This window comes from Schistocerca nitens, chromosome 3 (assembly GCF_023898315.1).
Source record: "Schistocerca nitens isolate TAMUIC-IGC-003100 chromosome 3, iqSchNite1.1, whole genome shotgun sequence".
Classification (NCBI taxonomy): Eukaryota; Metazoa; Arthropoda; class Insecta; order Orthoptera; family Acrididae; genus Schistocerca; species Schistocerca nitens.
Genome location: NC_064616.1, coordinates 324,834,857 through 324,853,279, shown reverse-complemented (window position 1 = coordinate 324,853,279; position 18,423 = coordinate 324,834,857). Strand labels below are relative to the sequence as shown.

Genomic DNA, 18,423 nt, shown 5'->3' with positions numbered 1-18,423 from the left:
TGTTTATCACTGGAATTGTTGTGTATGAATGTGTCATACCAGTCACTAATTGCACAATCGACTTAGCCTTTTTTCACACAAAATGATCAACTGCGATTTGGATGCAGTTCTTGTGTGAAACCTAACTGACTGGCTTTGTACAGAGCAATTTAAGGCGATAACAAGAAGCGTCATCTTCACATCAGCTATAAATACCTCTATAGTATTATCTATTAACGGCATGTCCTGTACAGGTTTACTTGAAGTAAACTTCGTAATTTTGCGACTTCCTTTACAGTATAATTTCCTGACTCTAACTAGGTCGAAGAAAGAAGGAAATCAGTAATGTTCACCTCACTTGCAGTTCAGAGGGTCCAGTCTCACAGATCTTTCTCAGTGATGGTGCACTAACTCTCACGAACAGTTCTTGATCTTTCGAACCATTTTTATTTCACAATTTTGTGAGTTTAATTTTGGCGCATACTTCATGTAAATTTTTCTTCCACTTATACAATTCACGTTCAGATTTTACGAAACGAAACCGGCTATGCAAATTGTTTAACAATTTCCACCTTCCTTCGTTTAACCACAAGTATCTAGGCTTTTCTTTGTCACTGAAAGATATTACTGCACATGTTTTCTTTGGGCTAGGATGATACTGTATTTTTGTTCTGGACTTTTATTAGAACAACAATCATCATTCGAACCACAGTTCATAGACTCGTCAATTTCCTGTTTTTTTCTGATGTTTCCACAATTTCTAACGAAATGTCGACATCATTCGAATGAATGTCCAAGAAATTAATTGTTAAATAACGCATATGTTGGTCTTCAGGAGAAGTAAGTGATATCGGTCGCATGCCACATTCTTCATATTTCATCTATGGAAGGTTGAAAACATTAATTGGATTCCACATTGGTGTGAAACTCTGGAAGCTACATAAAGACAGATGTTATCAGTAAGAATAAGTGAAGAAAACACAAGGTTCAAAATGGTTCAAATGGCTCTGAGCACTATGGGACTTAACTTCTGAGGTCATCAGTCTCCTAGAACTTAGAACTACTTAAACGTAACTAACCTAAGGACATCACACACATCCATGCCCGAGACAGGATTCGAAACTGCGACCGTAGCGGTCGCTCGGTTCCAGACTGAAGCGCCTAGAACCGCTCGGCCACTCCGGCCGGCGGTGGATACCGCAAAGGCAACTGCTAATTACTATGGATGCTAAATGGATTGCCAGTTCGAGCAAATAGCAACTATGAACAATTGTGTCAAAGAAATTATCAACAGAAACTGAAGTTCGCTTTACAAATTACTATCGCGTTATGCCGTGTTATCTTTTTACCAATGCGCCACCAGCCAAGGCTATGAGCCTGCCGTGTTGCGCATGCACTGTCAGATACAGCCATGATAGGGTTGTTCGTTTCTCCGGCTGCCTAGTGAGCTACAAATTCGGCAATTTTCAACATTTTTTATAAAAATACTTGCAGTGTGGCTTATCAACTAAAATTTTGAAATTGTGTTTCTTTCAATATATACCTACTGCATAAAAAAATTCAAGGCAGGTTTCAACATGTCGGATTGGACTGTTCCATTGTTAGGAGCGAGACAACATACGCTAAGCGTGAAGCCCAAAATGCTACATCGCCTTCCCAAACAGTAACTAAAACTCAGTTTCTGCCACAGTGTTCGTTATTGATTATAGTAGATCAAATTTTGCATCTGGCACAATATCCTCTATGAAATGGTACTCGTGGAGGAGTATTAATCTTCTGTCTTCAGGAATTCTGACTTGGACCTAGATAAGTTATGGGAAGGCGAAACGGCATGCTTAGAGGAGGTTTCTGACTACCTATTGTGCATTTCAGGATTGCGTTTTTAAGGATGATAACCTCATGCTGAGATGTAGCCCACGCAGCGTGTCACATGTCCTATGAAGCGCAGTCTACCATACTCTTCCCGAACAATACTGAAACGCCTCGTAAATTGGTCTGTCAAATTGTTTCTCTCTAATTACAGAGAGAAACAAAAATAATGATACGAGATCTGCTTGTATAGTCTACTTGTTTCCACACCTGACTGTGATATTTAGAAACCCTCCAAATAAAAGAGGCACGAAACATACCAAGTTGCGAGGTGCTAGACTCATTTTGTCACACAGTTGGAATCTGCCAGGAGCTTTCGAAACAACGCATACTTCGCTGCAGCGTGAAAGATTCATTCTGGGAACAAACCCTAGCTGTGGCTACACTTTTTCTAAAAGTGTAAGCCGAGCAATTTATGTTGTTGAGCTTGTATGAACTTTGGAAAGCAGGGAAGCAGCTGTGGATGAGGGTCGTGATTTGTACCTCGATGGCTCAGTCGGTAAAAGCATTTCCCAGGTAAATCAAGGCTGCGGGTTCGAGACAGAGACCGTACAAAGTTTTAAGCTGCTAGAAAGTTTCGCGGTTCGTTTAGATTTGAGACGGCAACCCAAGAAGTTTGTGTAAATAGTAACTTGACGATTTTTGTACTGGTTGGAAATATTCAAAAGAGGCGGCTGTAGGTCAAATCACTCAGTGCTGAATCAGTTAATAATCAGTCGAAGAGAGACTGAGAACTTAATTAATGAAACTAATCACGTTACACATGACAATAACAGAGTGAACGACAAATCAACGAAGAAGTAGTACGTTCATAATCTCAATTTTCCTCTTCCCATTACCATCGGTGACATCCCATTGTTCGTTCAGCGTTACAGTTTTCTCACAAGGGAAACTCCCCATCGCACCCCCTCAGATTTATTGGTAAGAGCTGGCCGTTGTGGCCGAGCGGTTCTAGGCGCTTCAGTCTGGAACCGCGAGACCGCTACGGTTGCAGGTTGGAAACGGGCCTCGGGCATAAATGTGTGTGATGTCCTTAGGTTAGTTAGGTTTAAGTAGTTCTACGTTCTAGGGGACTGATGACCTCAGATGTTAAGTCTCATGGTGCTCAGAGCCATTTGAACCATATTGGTAAGATGGTCAGTGGACAGCCCCTCAAAAACCGAACACAGATCAAGCATGAAAACAGGAAGAAAGTGTACTGACCTGTAATAAAAGAAGCAAAATCGAAGCAGAGAACAATCCAAGCTCAACATGAGCGACATGGAACGAACCTGAATAGCCAAGGCATCGTAGTTATGTAGTCATGATGTTGGACTGCGAAGGGGGAGAGCCGTGTCCAGATCTCCGTTGTGCCCCATTTTCTTTCACATAATTCTGAACTTTCCGTTCAGTCATTGAAGTGTGTGTCCGCTGTATTCAGGTTTGTGTCTGTGTCGTTGTGTAACGTCCGTTTGCAACAGCGAGGTGTAAGGAAGGGACATCTAGATGTACATTCCTCCTATTTGTTCGATACAAGTATTACAAGGTATAACCCTTGCGTTCCCTTTTTTAAGTTTTGACTCAATTCCTTTGTTGTAACATAGTTCACACCGGTTTATCTGTTGTTCTCATTTCTACGAGAGGTCTGTGGGGCATCACGGATGCTCTCACTATTCATCACATTTACTTGCGACGGTAAAATATTCTTACCACGTGACTCATAATCTATAAGCAATGCATAGTATGACAATTGCCAAGACAAGGAGAACAGACACATCAATATCCGGAAGGTAAGTTCATAATTTTGTGAAAAAAAGTAAGGGTCACGAGGGGACTTGAACGCGGATCTCCCACTTCGTAGCCCAACGCCGTGACCACACAGTCACGATGCCGTGATTCTTGCAGTTTGTTCGATGTTGCAAATCTTGAGCTTGGAGCGTTCACTGTTTCTATTTTGCTTCTTTTCTCACAGTTCAACAGTACACGTTCTCCAATTTTCATGCTTGATCCGTGTTCAATTTTGACAGGCTATCCACTGTGCCATTTTATCATTAAATCTGAGGAGGTTTTGGTGGGGAGTTTCCCTTCCCAGTAAAGTATCAGTAGTTTTTCCACATGAATTTCTTGCCATTTCGGAAAAGACTCAAGTTCACAACCCAGTGAAATGTCTCTCACTTCATGCAGTTATCAGACGGTAGTCCTGTCTGCTACGAGGAGCATATTGGTGTGGTCTAGCTGGAATAGGTCATGAAAAAGCTCTACAGGTTTCGATTGCTTTATTTCATTAAAGAAACATAAGTGGTCCATTAATAGTTACGAAATGAAAACTCTGCTGAAATGACTTTAAAAATTTAAATAATAATACGAAGTTGACGGAACAAACAGAATGATGCAGCTTTTGGTCTTAGTATTCTACTCCTAACTGCAACGGATGTGTTGCAGACTAGCTACTTGTTTGACCTATTTTCCGGTACACTGTTTTTTTTTTTTTTTCCACCAGGCGGAGCAGCGAATGGGCTTCTGTTTTAAAGTTTCCAACTCAATTCATGTCACCTGCGTATCTCGTTACTGCCGCCGCGCCTCGAAAGAACATCCCCGAGTATGACGAAGATTGTTCTAGACGAAGTAAAGGGAAGGCTCTCGCAGCACCAGAAATACTAGGTCCAGCGTACGACTGCAGCAGTAGCGTATTCTCTTTATATACCTATACGCCATGCTCGTGCATGCAAGCAAATTTGACTCTAGCCTGTGGACGATTGACACGACACAAGATAGCAATTTGCACGCGGTCAAATCGTCAAGAATACAGCAATGTGTGTCCTCTGTAAAGCCGTGTGTTCACCGGGAAACACAATGCAGGAGTGAAATGTTTAGACCTTACTGCTATCAGTTCAAGGTTGGAATTCTTCATTTAAAACAGCATTGCGTTCTCAAAACTGGTCCAAAGTAATGCCGCTATTGTTCTGTCAATCATTGTTCCATCTCTGACAGTATCGATATCTATGCGGGTGCAAGCAGCAACAGAAACGAAAACGAAAAAACTAATCTCCGCGATCAGGCCCTGCAGATCATGCCATGTCGACCGGTCGCCGTGTGATCCTCTCCCACGCGGCTTAATGAGGATGCCGAATGGATGGGCTTGGGTGGTGACGATTTGGTTTGTGGGGCGCTCAACTGCGCGGTCATCAGCGCCCGTACAAAGTCTCAATTTTTACACAGTCCAATTTTTGTACGCAGCCCAATCTAGCCACTGTCACGAATGGTGATGATTAAATGATGAGGACAATACAAACACCCAGTCCGCGGACAGAGAAAATCCGCAACCCGGACGGGAATCTAACCCAGGACCTCGTGATCCAGAGGCAGCAACGCTAGCCACTAGACAACGGGTTGCGGGCTGAGGGCCTTGGGGTGAACACACCGCTCTACCGACCGTTGTCGTTGTTCAGACCTTGGAGCCGCTACCTCTCAATCAGGTAGGCCTAGCTCCTGAATTGGCATCACGAGGCTGAGTGCACTGCGGTCCAGTCCTCCCACCAAGAAAAAATCGGAAATCGAACCTGGGTTTTCTGCATAGCAGCTATCTGCACTGACCACTCAGCTACGTAGACGAACATGTGCGAACGTAACAAAACAAAAATATCGTGAGTGCATTGTGAACTCAGTAGATCGTGTTCGAAGGATGGTGCGTACAAACAAATTTCTTCCAATATATTTTACGTTATTCTACGATTTTACTTATCTCTCTTCCCGTTGCTGCTTGTAGGGAACTGGTGGCTATTGATGTGTGCTACATCGACACAAAAGTTGAACTGCGATATGCAGCCTTCATGAACCTGCTAAGTGGAACCATTTTTCTGCAGAATATGCTACTGTACTTGAAATAAATAATAACTTCAAATAAATCACCAATTTTTACACCTTGGTAATTTCCAAATGTGTATGAGACCTTTTGTGCGTCACTGAACATCGGGGTATACATGAGTGTTCCGTTACATGCTGTTACGTCATGTGAAAGGTGTGGTGAGCTCTTAGGATTCAGATGCTTGTTGCATATACTGAGCATCGTACTTAACATTACATGCGATCTGTCGAGGCATTATATAAGGTCGGAAGCTCGTGTACACTAGAAAATCATACAGGCTTTGAAACGGGCCAATAGTGCGAAGTAATTTTTTATTTCAAATAAAGTAACGGACTTTCAAATACTTCTCGGATATTCAACCGAGTACAGTCGTTGTTAAGGCATGAAATCACTGCAACGAGAAGGATTTGAAATACATAATCACTAAGCAAATTTCTGATTGCGTATAAAGTAGCAAGATATGCAGAAAAAGTGTCTCTTTTACACAATTTCTTAACCCAGTCGAAATGTAAATACTACCTCCTGTCTCGTTGGTCCTTGTTTGGTATGTGTTTCGTTATTCTCAGTATGAGTCTAATAGCAAGGTGTTGCGTTTGCCTCTCCAGGAATTTATCAGTTTCTTTCTCTTGAAATTCGTGTTATAGCAATCTACTTACCGTAGGACAATGTTATTTTTTTGGAACTAAAAATACTTTAACAGTAACCAGAGTATTTTATGACCCACTACTTAACATTTATTTGTTTGGTATGCGTTAGTGCCTAATAAACAGTGCTCTACGGTAGGATTTTCCCATATGATACTACACTGATAAGCCAAAACCGTATAACCACAGTTCACCGCGACATTGGATGCCGCCTGGTAGTTTTGCGAGCTCGTGACGCGGTAACAAAAGTATGTGAGCAGACATGAAAGGAGGACCACTCTAACAGATGGGAAAATTCACTGAGATAAGCGACTTTGACAAAGGGCAGATTATTATAACACAGAGCCTGTGAACGAGTGTCTCGAAAACGGCGAAGCTGGTCGACTGTTTACGTGCCACTGTCGTGAGCATCTACGGAGAGAGCTAGGACAGTGAAATTACCACTAGGCGCTAAGTGGTTGAACGTCCACGACTCTTCACAGAACATGGGGTTCGGAGGCTTGTCTGCTCTGTACAGTAGGATAGATGGTGATCTGTGGCATCTCTGCCGAAAGAGCACAATGCTGGGGCACACACAATTGTTTCGGGTGCACCTTTCGTCGTACATTGTTAAACATGGATCTCCGCAGCAGACCACCCCTACGTGTTCACATGTTGACCCAACGACATCGTCAATTATGATTGCAGTGGGCACGGGGCCACCGGAATTCCCATCGATCAATGGAAACGTTTCGGCTCTTCGATGAATCACATTTTTGCTACACTAGGTCGACGGTCGTCTCCACAAACGAAGTCATTAAGGGGAACGGCGGCTCGAGACGTGCAGCGCTCCACGGACGTTGGCTGGTGGGAGCAGTATTATGCTATGGGAGACATTCTACTACGCTTGCACGGGACCTGCGGTAGTAACCGAAGACACGCTGACAGCTGCGAACTACCTGCATCCATTTATGCTTGACGTCTTCCCCGACGGCGATTTCATCTATCAGCAGTATAACTGTCCGTGTCTCGGAGCCAGAACCGTGCTACGGTGGTTTGAGGAGCATTGTAGTGAACTCACGTTAATGTCTCGGCGACCAAATTCGCCTGATGTAAATCCTATGGAATACATCTGGTTCGCTGTCGCTCCATCACCGCGTACACAAATCAGCGACCCGTTATTTACGCGAATTACATGACCTATTCGTAGACGTCTAATGCCACATACCTCCACAAACCTACTAACAAACTGTTTCGTTCCAAAGACAGACAAATGAGCTATGAAGCAGGTGGTCGTAATGTTTCGGCTTATCAACTCAAATGGTTCAAATGGCTCTGAGCATTATGGGACTTAACATCGGAGGTCATCAGTCCCCTAGAACTTAAAACTGCTTAAACCTAACTAACATAAGGACATCACACACATCCATGTCCGAGGCAGGATTCTAACCTACGACCGTAGCGGTCGCGCGGTTCGAGACTGAAGCACCTAGAACCGCTTGGTCACACCCACCGGCGGCTTAGCAGTGTACTTCTGCATTCATATTAGATGGAATCACGTCTCTACTGCAACATATTAAAATCTCATCCACTATGCTTCACTGTATTATGACATTAATGACAGACATTTGCGATGTGCGAGGTGTTGCTTTAGTCTCGTACTTTTGTTATAAAATATATAAACAAACACAACTTTATGATTAGTAATGAATTTCTCTCTGCAGAAGGAAGGAATCAAGATTAGAGTTTAAGGTTACTAGAGATGGAGCACAGGGTCGGGTTAGGAAAGGATGAAAAAGGCAGTCGGACGTTCCCGTCCCGGTGTGTGCCTTAAGTGAGTTATGATTGGTTAGTTGATTTGGGGAGGAGACCAAACTGCGAGGTCATCGGACGAGGAATGGGTGCGGAAGGAAATGGGCCGTGCCCTTTCAAAGGAACCATCCCAGCATTTGCCTGAAGAGATTTAGGGAAATCACGGAAAAACTAAATGAGGATGGTCGGACGCGGGTTTGAACCGTCGTCCTCCCGAATGCGAGTCCGGTGTTCTGACCACTTCGCCACCTCGCCCAGCAGTGATTTATGTAAATCACAGAAACCTAAATGTGTATGGCCAGAGGGGTATTTGAACCATCGTCCTCCCGAAGGCGAGTCCAGTGTTCTGACCACTACGCCACCGCGCTAGTGTTTCTTTCTTTTTTTTTTTCATCTCTATAGATAATGGCGAATATGGAAGTAGCTATTACTCACGGATTTCTTGTTGTCCTCTTAAGCAGAAACTCACACATATTATACATCACTTGCACATATGACAGTCCACAGTACACGTTAAAAATAGAAACTGACGGCAACAGACAGTCATATAGATATTTTACGTATGTCAACAGAGATATGTTTCTATACATCGCCCATAAAATTGTTGCTTTTTTTCAGACGTTTTTCAGGCTGACTTGTGGTGTTGCAGGGGCGTGCATGTTCCCGTCGCGCTGGCACGGGACGTGGTTCCAGTCAGGGGTGCGCCAGCCCATCAGCATAGAGCAAAGCCGCCTCAGCAGCAAGGGTCGCTGCCTGCGCTCCGATGGCGACAAGTTCGTCGTCGTCGACGAGTGAGTATACCTGCTACTTTTTCCTGTGTGCGCCCAGTCGTCTTCAGTTCGCGCCATGCAACTTGACGTAAACGTAATAAGTGAGTTTGAGTGAAGGAAAGTGTATAGTGAGCGCCTTGAATGTTTACAGAAAAATGCAACGAATCAGAAAGTGCGACACGTACTGTATACAATAATAATCAATTAATTCCGCCTCCCGCCACCCTTCCCCCCCCCCTCTCTCTCTCTCTCTCTCTATCTCTCTCTCTCTCTCTCTCTCTCTCTCTCTCTCTCTCTCTCTCTGTGTGTGTGTGTGTGTGTGTGTGTGTGTGTGTGTGTGTGTGTGTGTCGCCCGAAGTACCTCCATCCTTAGGGAACCATTATTATTATTATTATTATTGACAGCTAGCTTTAAATGTGGACAAATTTAAGCTAAACCAAATGGGTTGAAAACTCAGGGAACATTTAAGAAAAAGATTACGATGTAACATCACGTCAATCAACTGACACGAGGCACGAGCTCGGATCGCAAGGAAACGATCGTGACCGTTTCAGGGAATCAGCCAGGCGATTCAGATCATTGCCGGGAAACATACATAAATCTTGATGGCCGGACGGAATTTTGTACCTCGGTTATCCCGAATGCTAATCCAGTGTTGTAATCCCTACGCCTCCTGTAATGTTCGAATACAGTAGTAATGGTGTGCTACTTGACTCATTCACGTCCATTAATTATGTAGGTGTAAAGTTGCGAAACGTCATGAACAGGAATGAGTACACAACGCTAATTGTTGGGAAGGCGAATGGCTGGCTACTGTTGGTTGGGAGGGGTATGGGACAGTGTATTGCACCTATAAAAGATGGGGAGTACAGGAAGCGTGTGCGACCCATTCTTGAGTACTGTTCGAAGGAAAGGAGGAAGCACAGACCGAAGACTATGGTTTAACGGTCAGTGTATGACGATTTAGAGACGGATCACAAGCTCGAATTCGTGCGTGGTAGGGAGAGGAATCGGCCACGCGCTTGCTTTCATGTTGCATCCACCAGATGCTTTTGGTGTTAAACATGTGGCAAAAAGTCTCCCCACCCCAAACCGAAAGTAGTTGCTGTTATGAGGTGGCTTGCTTGTACACAGCAGCTATACAGCCTCGTCACAGGGTCAAACAGGGTTACGCAACAGTTATGGCAAAATGATAGCAGCACAGATTAACAATAAATTACAATAATTTAATTAGAGAAACCTTACAGATAATTAACTGTATTATGATGATTGTGTGTGGCAACAGTACAGAGCTCTCTTAGACTAATCAGTCTTTAACTGTGGCATAGTCCTGGATCCAGCAAGCGATAAGTAAGATCACCTGAAGTGTCCAGTTCGGCTCTTTTTGGCAGGGTCCTGATGCTGTGTTAAGGTAGTGCCGGTACTGCGTTGATATTGTCTCAGTGGAGCCGTGTGTCGGCTTATATCCACATTTGGCGGATCTATGTCCATTTCCGAATTATTTGAGTGACATACGATGGAAGCGTGAAGCTGGTCTTGCATTCAGCACCCTCTGTTGGAGGTTAGATTAACTCAGTTGTACTTGAGTACTTGGCAGTGGTTAGCGCTCTTCTCTATAAGACTGTGCTCAGTATCTTCCAGGGGAAATAGCAGAAACCATCACGGTATTTGTCTTAAATGATCACGGGAATCCTAAATCTGGATGCCCGCACTGGGATCTGAGTGTCTCGGATCCCCATCACGTGGGATTAAAAATTGACATCCACGCAACTCAAAGCAGCGCCCCTAGATTTGTTAAGGGTCGGTTCTGTCAATGCGACAGTGTTGTGGGGGTGCTTCGTGAGCTTAGATGGGAATTGTTGGAGGCCAGAGGCAACGCTTTTCAGGAAGTCTATAGAAACAACATTTGCGACAGACCGCACGACGATACCACTTCTCCCAACGGTCACTGCGCGCAGTGACCATAAGGCGTGCAACGACCGTAACGACGAAACAAGGGAGATTAGCGCTCGTACACATGCGTACTGGAAATCGTTTTTCCCTCGCTCCATTTGCGAGTCGAAGAGGGAAGGGAATGATTAGAAACAGCACAAAGTACCTACCGCCATGCAATATGCATTTGCTACCAGAGTACGTATCCTCCTTTCCTGTGCCATCCGTGAATCGTTCGTGGGAAGAACATTTGTGGGTAAGCCAGATTTTCTCAGATTTTATTTTCCCGTTTGCAGTAGGTGTATGAGAGGAAGTAATGCGTTGCCCGACTCTTGCTAGGAGTAAACGTATCTGTGAGCCAAAACGCCTCTTATGTACCGTCTGCCGCTGGAGTTCATTGAGCGGTTCCATGTCCCTCTCATGTTACCGAACAGAACAGTGACGAAATGCACTACACTTCTTTGTATCTTTTCCCTCTCCTCCATCAGTCCTGCTTATTAAGGCTAGAAGACTGACGAACAGTACTGAAGACTCGTTGTGACGAATGTTTTGTAAGCGACTTACTTCTTAATGAATTATGCACCCTTAGGATTCTTCCCGGCCGCATACTCCTGCATAGTTTGCGGATTATTGTTTCCAGTGATTGATCACGAATCGTCTAGTCTAACAGTAATGGCTCTTTCATGCTAGTAATAGGCTACATTTGTCAACACATCTGTCAACTCACACAAATATCTGCGTGTAACAGTTTGTAGGGATATGAAATGGCACCATCTCACAGACAATCGTAGGTGTGTGTTTGATGATGTTTGGTTTGTGGGGCGCTCAACTGCGTGGTTATCAGCGCCCGTACAAGTTCCCAACCTTTTGCTCACTCCAATTTCGCCACTTTCTTGGATGATGATGAAATGATGAGGACAACACAAACACCCAGTCATCTCGAGGCAGGTGAAAATCCCTGACCCCGCCGGGAATCGAACCCGGGACCCCGTGCTCGGGAAGCGAGAACGCTACCGCGAGACCACGAGCGGCGGACACAATCGTAGGTAAAGCAGGTGGCAATCTTATGGAAACCCAGTCAGTCTACAAAGGAGGTTGCCTACGAAATACTCATGCAACCCGTCTTAGAATATTGCTGAAGTGTGTGGGAATCGTGTCATGTAAGACTAACAGGGGATATTGAACGTATACAGAGAAGGTTAGCACGAATGGTCACAGGTTTGTTTGATCCGTAGGTGAGTGTCACTGAGATGTTGAAGAAACTTACCTGGCAGACGCATGAAGGTAGACACAAACAATCCCGTGAAAGCCTGCTTATTAAGTTTCAAGACCCAGCTTTAAATGATGCATCTAGGAATATACTGCAACCCTCTATGTACGACTCCCGTAGGCATCGATAGGACAAGATTAGACTAATTACAGCATGCACAGAGGTGTCGAAACAATCATTCTTCCTGTTCTTTATACGTTAATGGAACTGGAAGATGCCCTAATAAACGGTACAACAGCAAGTGGTGTCTTCAGGACGGACACTTCAGTAGTCTGCAGAGAATGAATTTAACTGAATATGTTGAAGGTCAGCTGGCAGTCCCTGCAAAGCGGTTGATCCTCTGGAGGACCACCTGTTTCGCTTGAAATTTCTGCCGTTGAAATTTACCTGTATGCACCAGCATCATCCGGGAACTCCAGCGCTATCCATCGAAGTCATCAGAGTCGAAGCACGAGTTCGGATTGGGGAAGGCGGTCCACGGTAACCTTTCCAGGAATCAGCCCGGCACTGGCCTTATGCGATTCAAGGAAACCTAAATATGGATAGCCGGACGGGAATCTGAAACACGGTTCTCTCGAATGCGAAGCTAGTGTTGACACCCTGCACCACCTCCATTAGTATGAAACACGCCATTATCCTGGGTGCTGAGTATCAGAAGAAGTCTGCTGGCAATCATGCTAATTTCTACTGAGGTGTCTTCAGCTCTCTATAAATGTTTTAATACGACACCAAAAAGCGTGTTCCATGATTCTACAACAGACTAAAAACAGCGATAAAACCCAAATTTCTTTTACTTTCTCCCTTTCTTCTTTGTCACTCAATATTTGCAGTTACAAATGAGGTGTTCCAAAACGTTTGGAAAAAAAGAAGGAAAGAAGGGGGAGGGGGGGGGGATTTTGGATGTAATAACAAGCTGATTTGCTCTAAACGGATCACCATTTTCTTCACTTCATACACACATCAAAAAAGGTTTTTCATCTCCTCGGTTCCTAGAGTTCCGGAACATGTACAGAAAATTAGAATGGAGATCAACATAAACATCATTTCCGCCCTTTTTATTTCTCATTAAAACCACACATTGCATGTTGTACCGCCCTAAAGCGAGACCTTCAGAGGTGGTGATCCAGATTGCTGTACACACCGGTACCTCCAATACCCAGTTGCACGTCCTCTTGCATTGATGCATGATTGTATTTGTCATGGCACCCTATCCACAAGTTCATCAAGGCACTATTGGTCCAGATTGTCCCACTTCTCAACGGCGATTCGGCGTAGATCCCTCAGAGTGGTTGATGGATCACGTCGTCCATAAACAGCCTTTTTCAACCTATCCCAGGCATGTTAGATAGGGTTCATGTCTGGAGAACATGCTGGCCACTCTAGTCGAGCGATGTCGTTATCCTGAAGGAAGTCATTCACAAGATGTGCACGATGGGGGTGCGAATTGTCGTCCATGGAGACGAATGCCTCGCCAATATGCTGCCGATATGGTTGCACTATCGGTCGGAGAATGGCATTCACGTATCGTACAGCCGTTACAGCGGCTTCCATAACCACCAGCGGCGTTCGTCGGCCCCACATAATGCCACCCCAAAACAGCAGGGAAACCCTACTTTGCCGCATTCGCTGGACAGTGCGCCTAAGGCGTTCAGCCTTATCAGGTTGCTTCTAAACACGTCTCCAATGATTGTCTGGTTGAAGGCATATGCGACACTCATCAGTGAAGAGAACGTGATGCTAATCCTGAGCGGTCCATTCGGCATGTTGTTGGGCCCATCTGTACCGCGCTGCATGGTGTCGTGGTTGCACAGATGAACCTCGGCATGGACGTCAGGAGTGAAGTTTCACATCATGCAGACTATTGCCCACAGTTTGAGTCGTAACACAACGTGGCTGCACGAAAAGCATTATTCAGCATGGTGGCATTGCTGTCAGGGTTCCTCCACGCAATAATCCGTAGGTAGCAGTCATCCACTGCAGTATAGCCCTTGGGCGGCCTGAGTGAGACATATTGTCAACAATCCGTGTCCCTCTGTATCTCCTCCATTACCGAACAACATCGCTTTCCTTCACTCCGAGACGCCTGGACACTTCCCATGTTGAGAGCCCTTCCTGGCACAAAGTAACAATGCGGACGCTATAGAATCGCGGTATTGACCGTCTAGGCATGGTTGAACTACAGACAACACGAGCTGTGTACCTCCTTCCTGGTGGAATGTGACTGTAACTGATCGGCTGTCGTACCCCTGCGTCTAATAGGCGCTGCTCATGCGTGGTTGTTTACATCTTTGGGCGGGTTTAGTGACATCTATGAGCAGTAAAGGGACTGTGTCTGTGATACAATATCCACAGTCAATGTCTATCTTCAGGAGTTCTGGGAACCGGGGTGATGCTAAACTTTTTTTGATGTGTGTATAATTCACAATAAGACCGATGCAGCGATGAAACTCAATGAAATTTTCTTAGTGAATAAAAATATGTATCTAGCTCAAGATGAGACCTGAGTGTCTACTGTTAGTGCGTTGCGTTTTACCAATTCAAAAAATCTGCCGTAAACATAGTCACACTTTTCGAAACTATGCAAAGCAGCTAGTGATGTTTTGCGATGGGTAAGATGCTGAACTCGTGTCCATCTCAAGAAGAGCTCAAATTTCTTCCACGACAGAATGACTTACATTTTCGTTGTGTTCACTCTAATACAGCAGGCATATACCTAGATGGTTGTTAGGTAGTCATTATAGTCATTTTCTTCCTTCTTTATGTTACATATGAAAACAAATAAACACCTTCCACACAAGCCTTGAAGGCCCAGTGGTACCGACCGGCCGCCGTGTCATCCTCAGGCTGTAGGTGTCACCAGATACGGAGGAGCATGTGGTCAGCACACTGCTCTCCCTGTCGTTGTCAATTTTCGTGACCGGTACCTCTACTTCTCAGTCAAGTAGCTCCTCAACTGGCCTCACAGAGGCTGTGGGCACCCCCACTTGCCAAGAGCACTCAGCAGACCCGGACGGCGATCGATTCAAGTGCTAGACAAGCCCGACAGCACTTGACTTCGGTAATCTGACGGGAACGCGTGTTACCACTGTGGCGAGGCCATTAGCTTAGGTTACATATATGTGTTGTTATGGTCTTCAGTCCTGATACTGGTTTGATGCAGCTCTCCATGCTACTATATCCTGTGCAAGCTTCTTCATCTCCCAGTACCTACTGCAACCTACATCCTTCTGAATCTGCTTAGTGTATTCATCTCTTGGTCTCCCTCTACGATTTTTACCCTCCACGCTGTCCTCCAGTACTAAATTGGTGATCCCTTGATGCCTCAGAACATGTCCTACCAACCGATCCCTTCTTCTGGTCAAGTTGTGCCACAAACTCCTCTTCTCCCCAATTCTATTCAATACCGCCTCATTAGTTATGTGATCTACCCATCTAATCTTCAGCATTCTTCTATAGCACCACATTTCGAAAGCTTCTATTCTCTTCTTATCCAAACTATTGATCGTCCATGTTTCACTGCCATACATGGCTACACTCCATACAAATACTTTCAGAAACGACTTCCTGACGCTTAAATCTATACTCGATGTTAACAAATATCTCTTCTTCAGAAACACTGTCCTTGCCATTGCCAGTCTACATTTTATATCCTCTCTATTTCGACCATTATCAGTTATTTTGATCCACAAATAGCAAAACTCCTTCACTACTTTAAGTGTCTCATTTCCTAATCTAATTCCCTCAGCATCACCCGACTTAATTTGACTACATTCCATTATCCTCGTTTTGCTTTTGTTGATGTTCATCTTATATCCTCCTTTCAAGACACTGTCCATTCCGTTCAACTGCTCTTCCAAGTCCTTTGCTGTCTCTGACAGAATTACAATGTCATCGGCGAACCTCAAAGTTTTTATTTCTTCTCCATGGATTTTGATACCTACTCCGAACTTTTCTTTTGTTTCCTTTACTGCTTGTTCAATATACAGATTGAATAGCATCGGGGAGAGGCTACACCCCTGTCTCACTCCCTTCCCTTTCATGCCCCTCGACTCTTATAACTGCCACCTGCTTTCTGTACAAATTGTAAATAGCCTTTGGCCCCCTGCATTTTACCCCTGCCACCTTCAGAATTTGAAAGAGAGTATTCCAGTCGACATTGTCAAAAGCTTTCTCTAAGTCTACAAATGATAGAAACGTAGGTTTACCGTTCCTTAATCTTTCTTCTAAGAAAGGTAGTAGGGTCAGTATTGCTCACATGTTCCAACATTTCTACGGAATTCAAACTGATCTTCCCCGAGGTCGGCTTCTACCAGTTTTTCCATTCGTCTGTAAAGAATTCGCGTTAGTATTTTGCAGCTGTGACGTATTAAACTGATAGTTCGGTAATTTTCACATCTGTCAACACCTGCTTTCTTTGGGATTGGAATTATTATATTCTTCCTAAAGTCTAAGGGAATTTCGCCTGTCTCATACATCTTGCTCACCAGATGGTAGAGTTTTGTCAGGACTGGCTCTCCCAAGGCTGTCAGTAGTTCTAATGGAATGTTGACTACTCCCGGGGCCTTGTTACATATATAGCACATAATATTTCTTTTCCTGTCCATCCGGTTGCTCACACGAATGATGGTGACCTTGTGTGCTTTTTCGTAAACTAAGTACAGTTTTCAACTTCTGAAGTTCCAAAAAAGGAAAGTGATCAGCTAGTGTTTATCTTCAGTTTGGACGTAAGACAGGGAATTTCTCTACGAAAGCATTTCGAAACGTGAAGCAGCGCTCCCACCAGACCCGACGCACTGCGCAACGCCGAGCCGCGCGCAAACGCTCGGCGCACAGTAGCGAAGAAGCGCGCTGAGCAGCGCAGAACTGCGCAGGTTGGAGCAGAGTGTTCGTAGGTGCACAACGAAGTTCCGGTGTGCGCGCGCAGACGCTTCAATAACAATGGAAAACTGGAAACGCCGTCAAAACAGAGATGCGCACGAACGAACCATTTCCCTCCATGTACCAACACGAGGTTTGCTTTGCACAGTGAATATTGGAGAGATGCATGTTGAACATTACAGTGCGAAACAGAAAAAAAAATGTCAGGGGAAAAACAAATTGAAGTCGAAGACATAAGTATAATGGAAATGAAATTTAGATGGACACGACAGGTAGTCAGGCGAATTAACGGTTGACGGACCAGTGAATGTCTTTTATGGATTCCAAGAAATAAGAAAAGACAGAAACGCTGGGCTTACTGCAACTAGGCCATCATTGTTACCTCAATGTTTACAAAGTGTGATGGTGTATGTGATGTAACGTAATATGGAAAGGAGCTTGTGATAACAGGAGATATTGCCACATGTTTCTCGTAAGTCGTAACACAACACACACACTCTATATTAATACACATAAATCTACTTGATGATGGAGTTTTAACCTTCGAAACACGTTGTGGAATAAATAAACACTGACTGGCAACAGTTAACTTGTTGTTCCATTCGCTATCAGTAACAGTCACATTAAATCCCAATCAAAAATTTCACATTTAAAATAGGCCGATGACACAGTAAAATACACAAAAGGAATATGATGCGTGCCGTTGAAGACTGTAAAGCACAAAGAAGTTAGGAATAACCTTCATTCAACAGAGGTTGGCAAATGGCTGATCATGATGATGAGAATGATGATGATGATGATGATGATGACGATGACGATGATGAAGGAGACAGTAGATTTGTTACACAGAGTTAAACGAATATCGACTCTCGTAATTTCCCTAGATGGTATCACGAGAATATCGTAGCATTTCTTTCAAAGGTACTCATAAAGTGACCTGAGTGTGTCTGTTTCATTTGTATAGGGCCATATTGATCTATGGCTAAATTCCTTCAACGTGTTTTTTCAGGCCAAGTTCACAAAGTACGTGTCAGAAACACGAAAGGAACACATAAGAACAGATTCTACTGGAGCTTGGATGCGATTTCTTATCGGACGAATTTCACCTTTTCCAAATCTGAGTCGTCCTCTCACGTTCCGTGCTACTCATTTCACTTTTTGGCCCCGTCCCATGTAACTCTGCTGTGTTGCAGGTTATTTTTTAAGTGATATGAAGACAGGATGGTGTACTAACTTTCGTTCCTATCTATAGCGCACGCTTTGTTGTTGAGTTTGCGTAACTAGCAACTGCAGGACAAGTAGGTACGGCGAAGATTCGCTTAACCTTGTTTATATAATTAAATGACACCCCTTCCCCTCCCTAGAACCAATTATTTATATTGCGATCACGAACATGTTCCTTGTCTTTCTGTATAATATGTGACTAAAGTCCCGGGTTCGATTCC

At 44.2% G+C, this 18,423-nt stretch overlaps 1 protein-coding gene across 1 annotated transcript in view; it reads left to right on the top strand.

Moving 5' to 3' along the window:
• LOC126249589 (uncharacterized) overlaps positions 1 to 18,423 on the top strand; it is a 644,174-nt gene that overhangs the window by 103,997 nt on the left and 521,754 nt on the right. Inside the window, exon 2 of the mRNA XM_049951253.1 lies at positions 8,777 to 8,918. Within this exon, the coding sequence (XP_049807210.1) occupies positions 8,777 to 8,918 (142 nt within the window). The remainder of the gene's footprint in view (positions 1 to 8,776; positions 8,919 to 18,423) is intronic.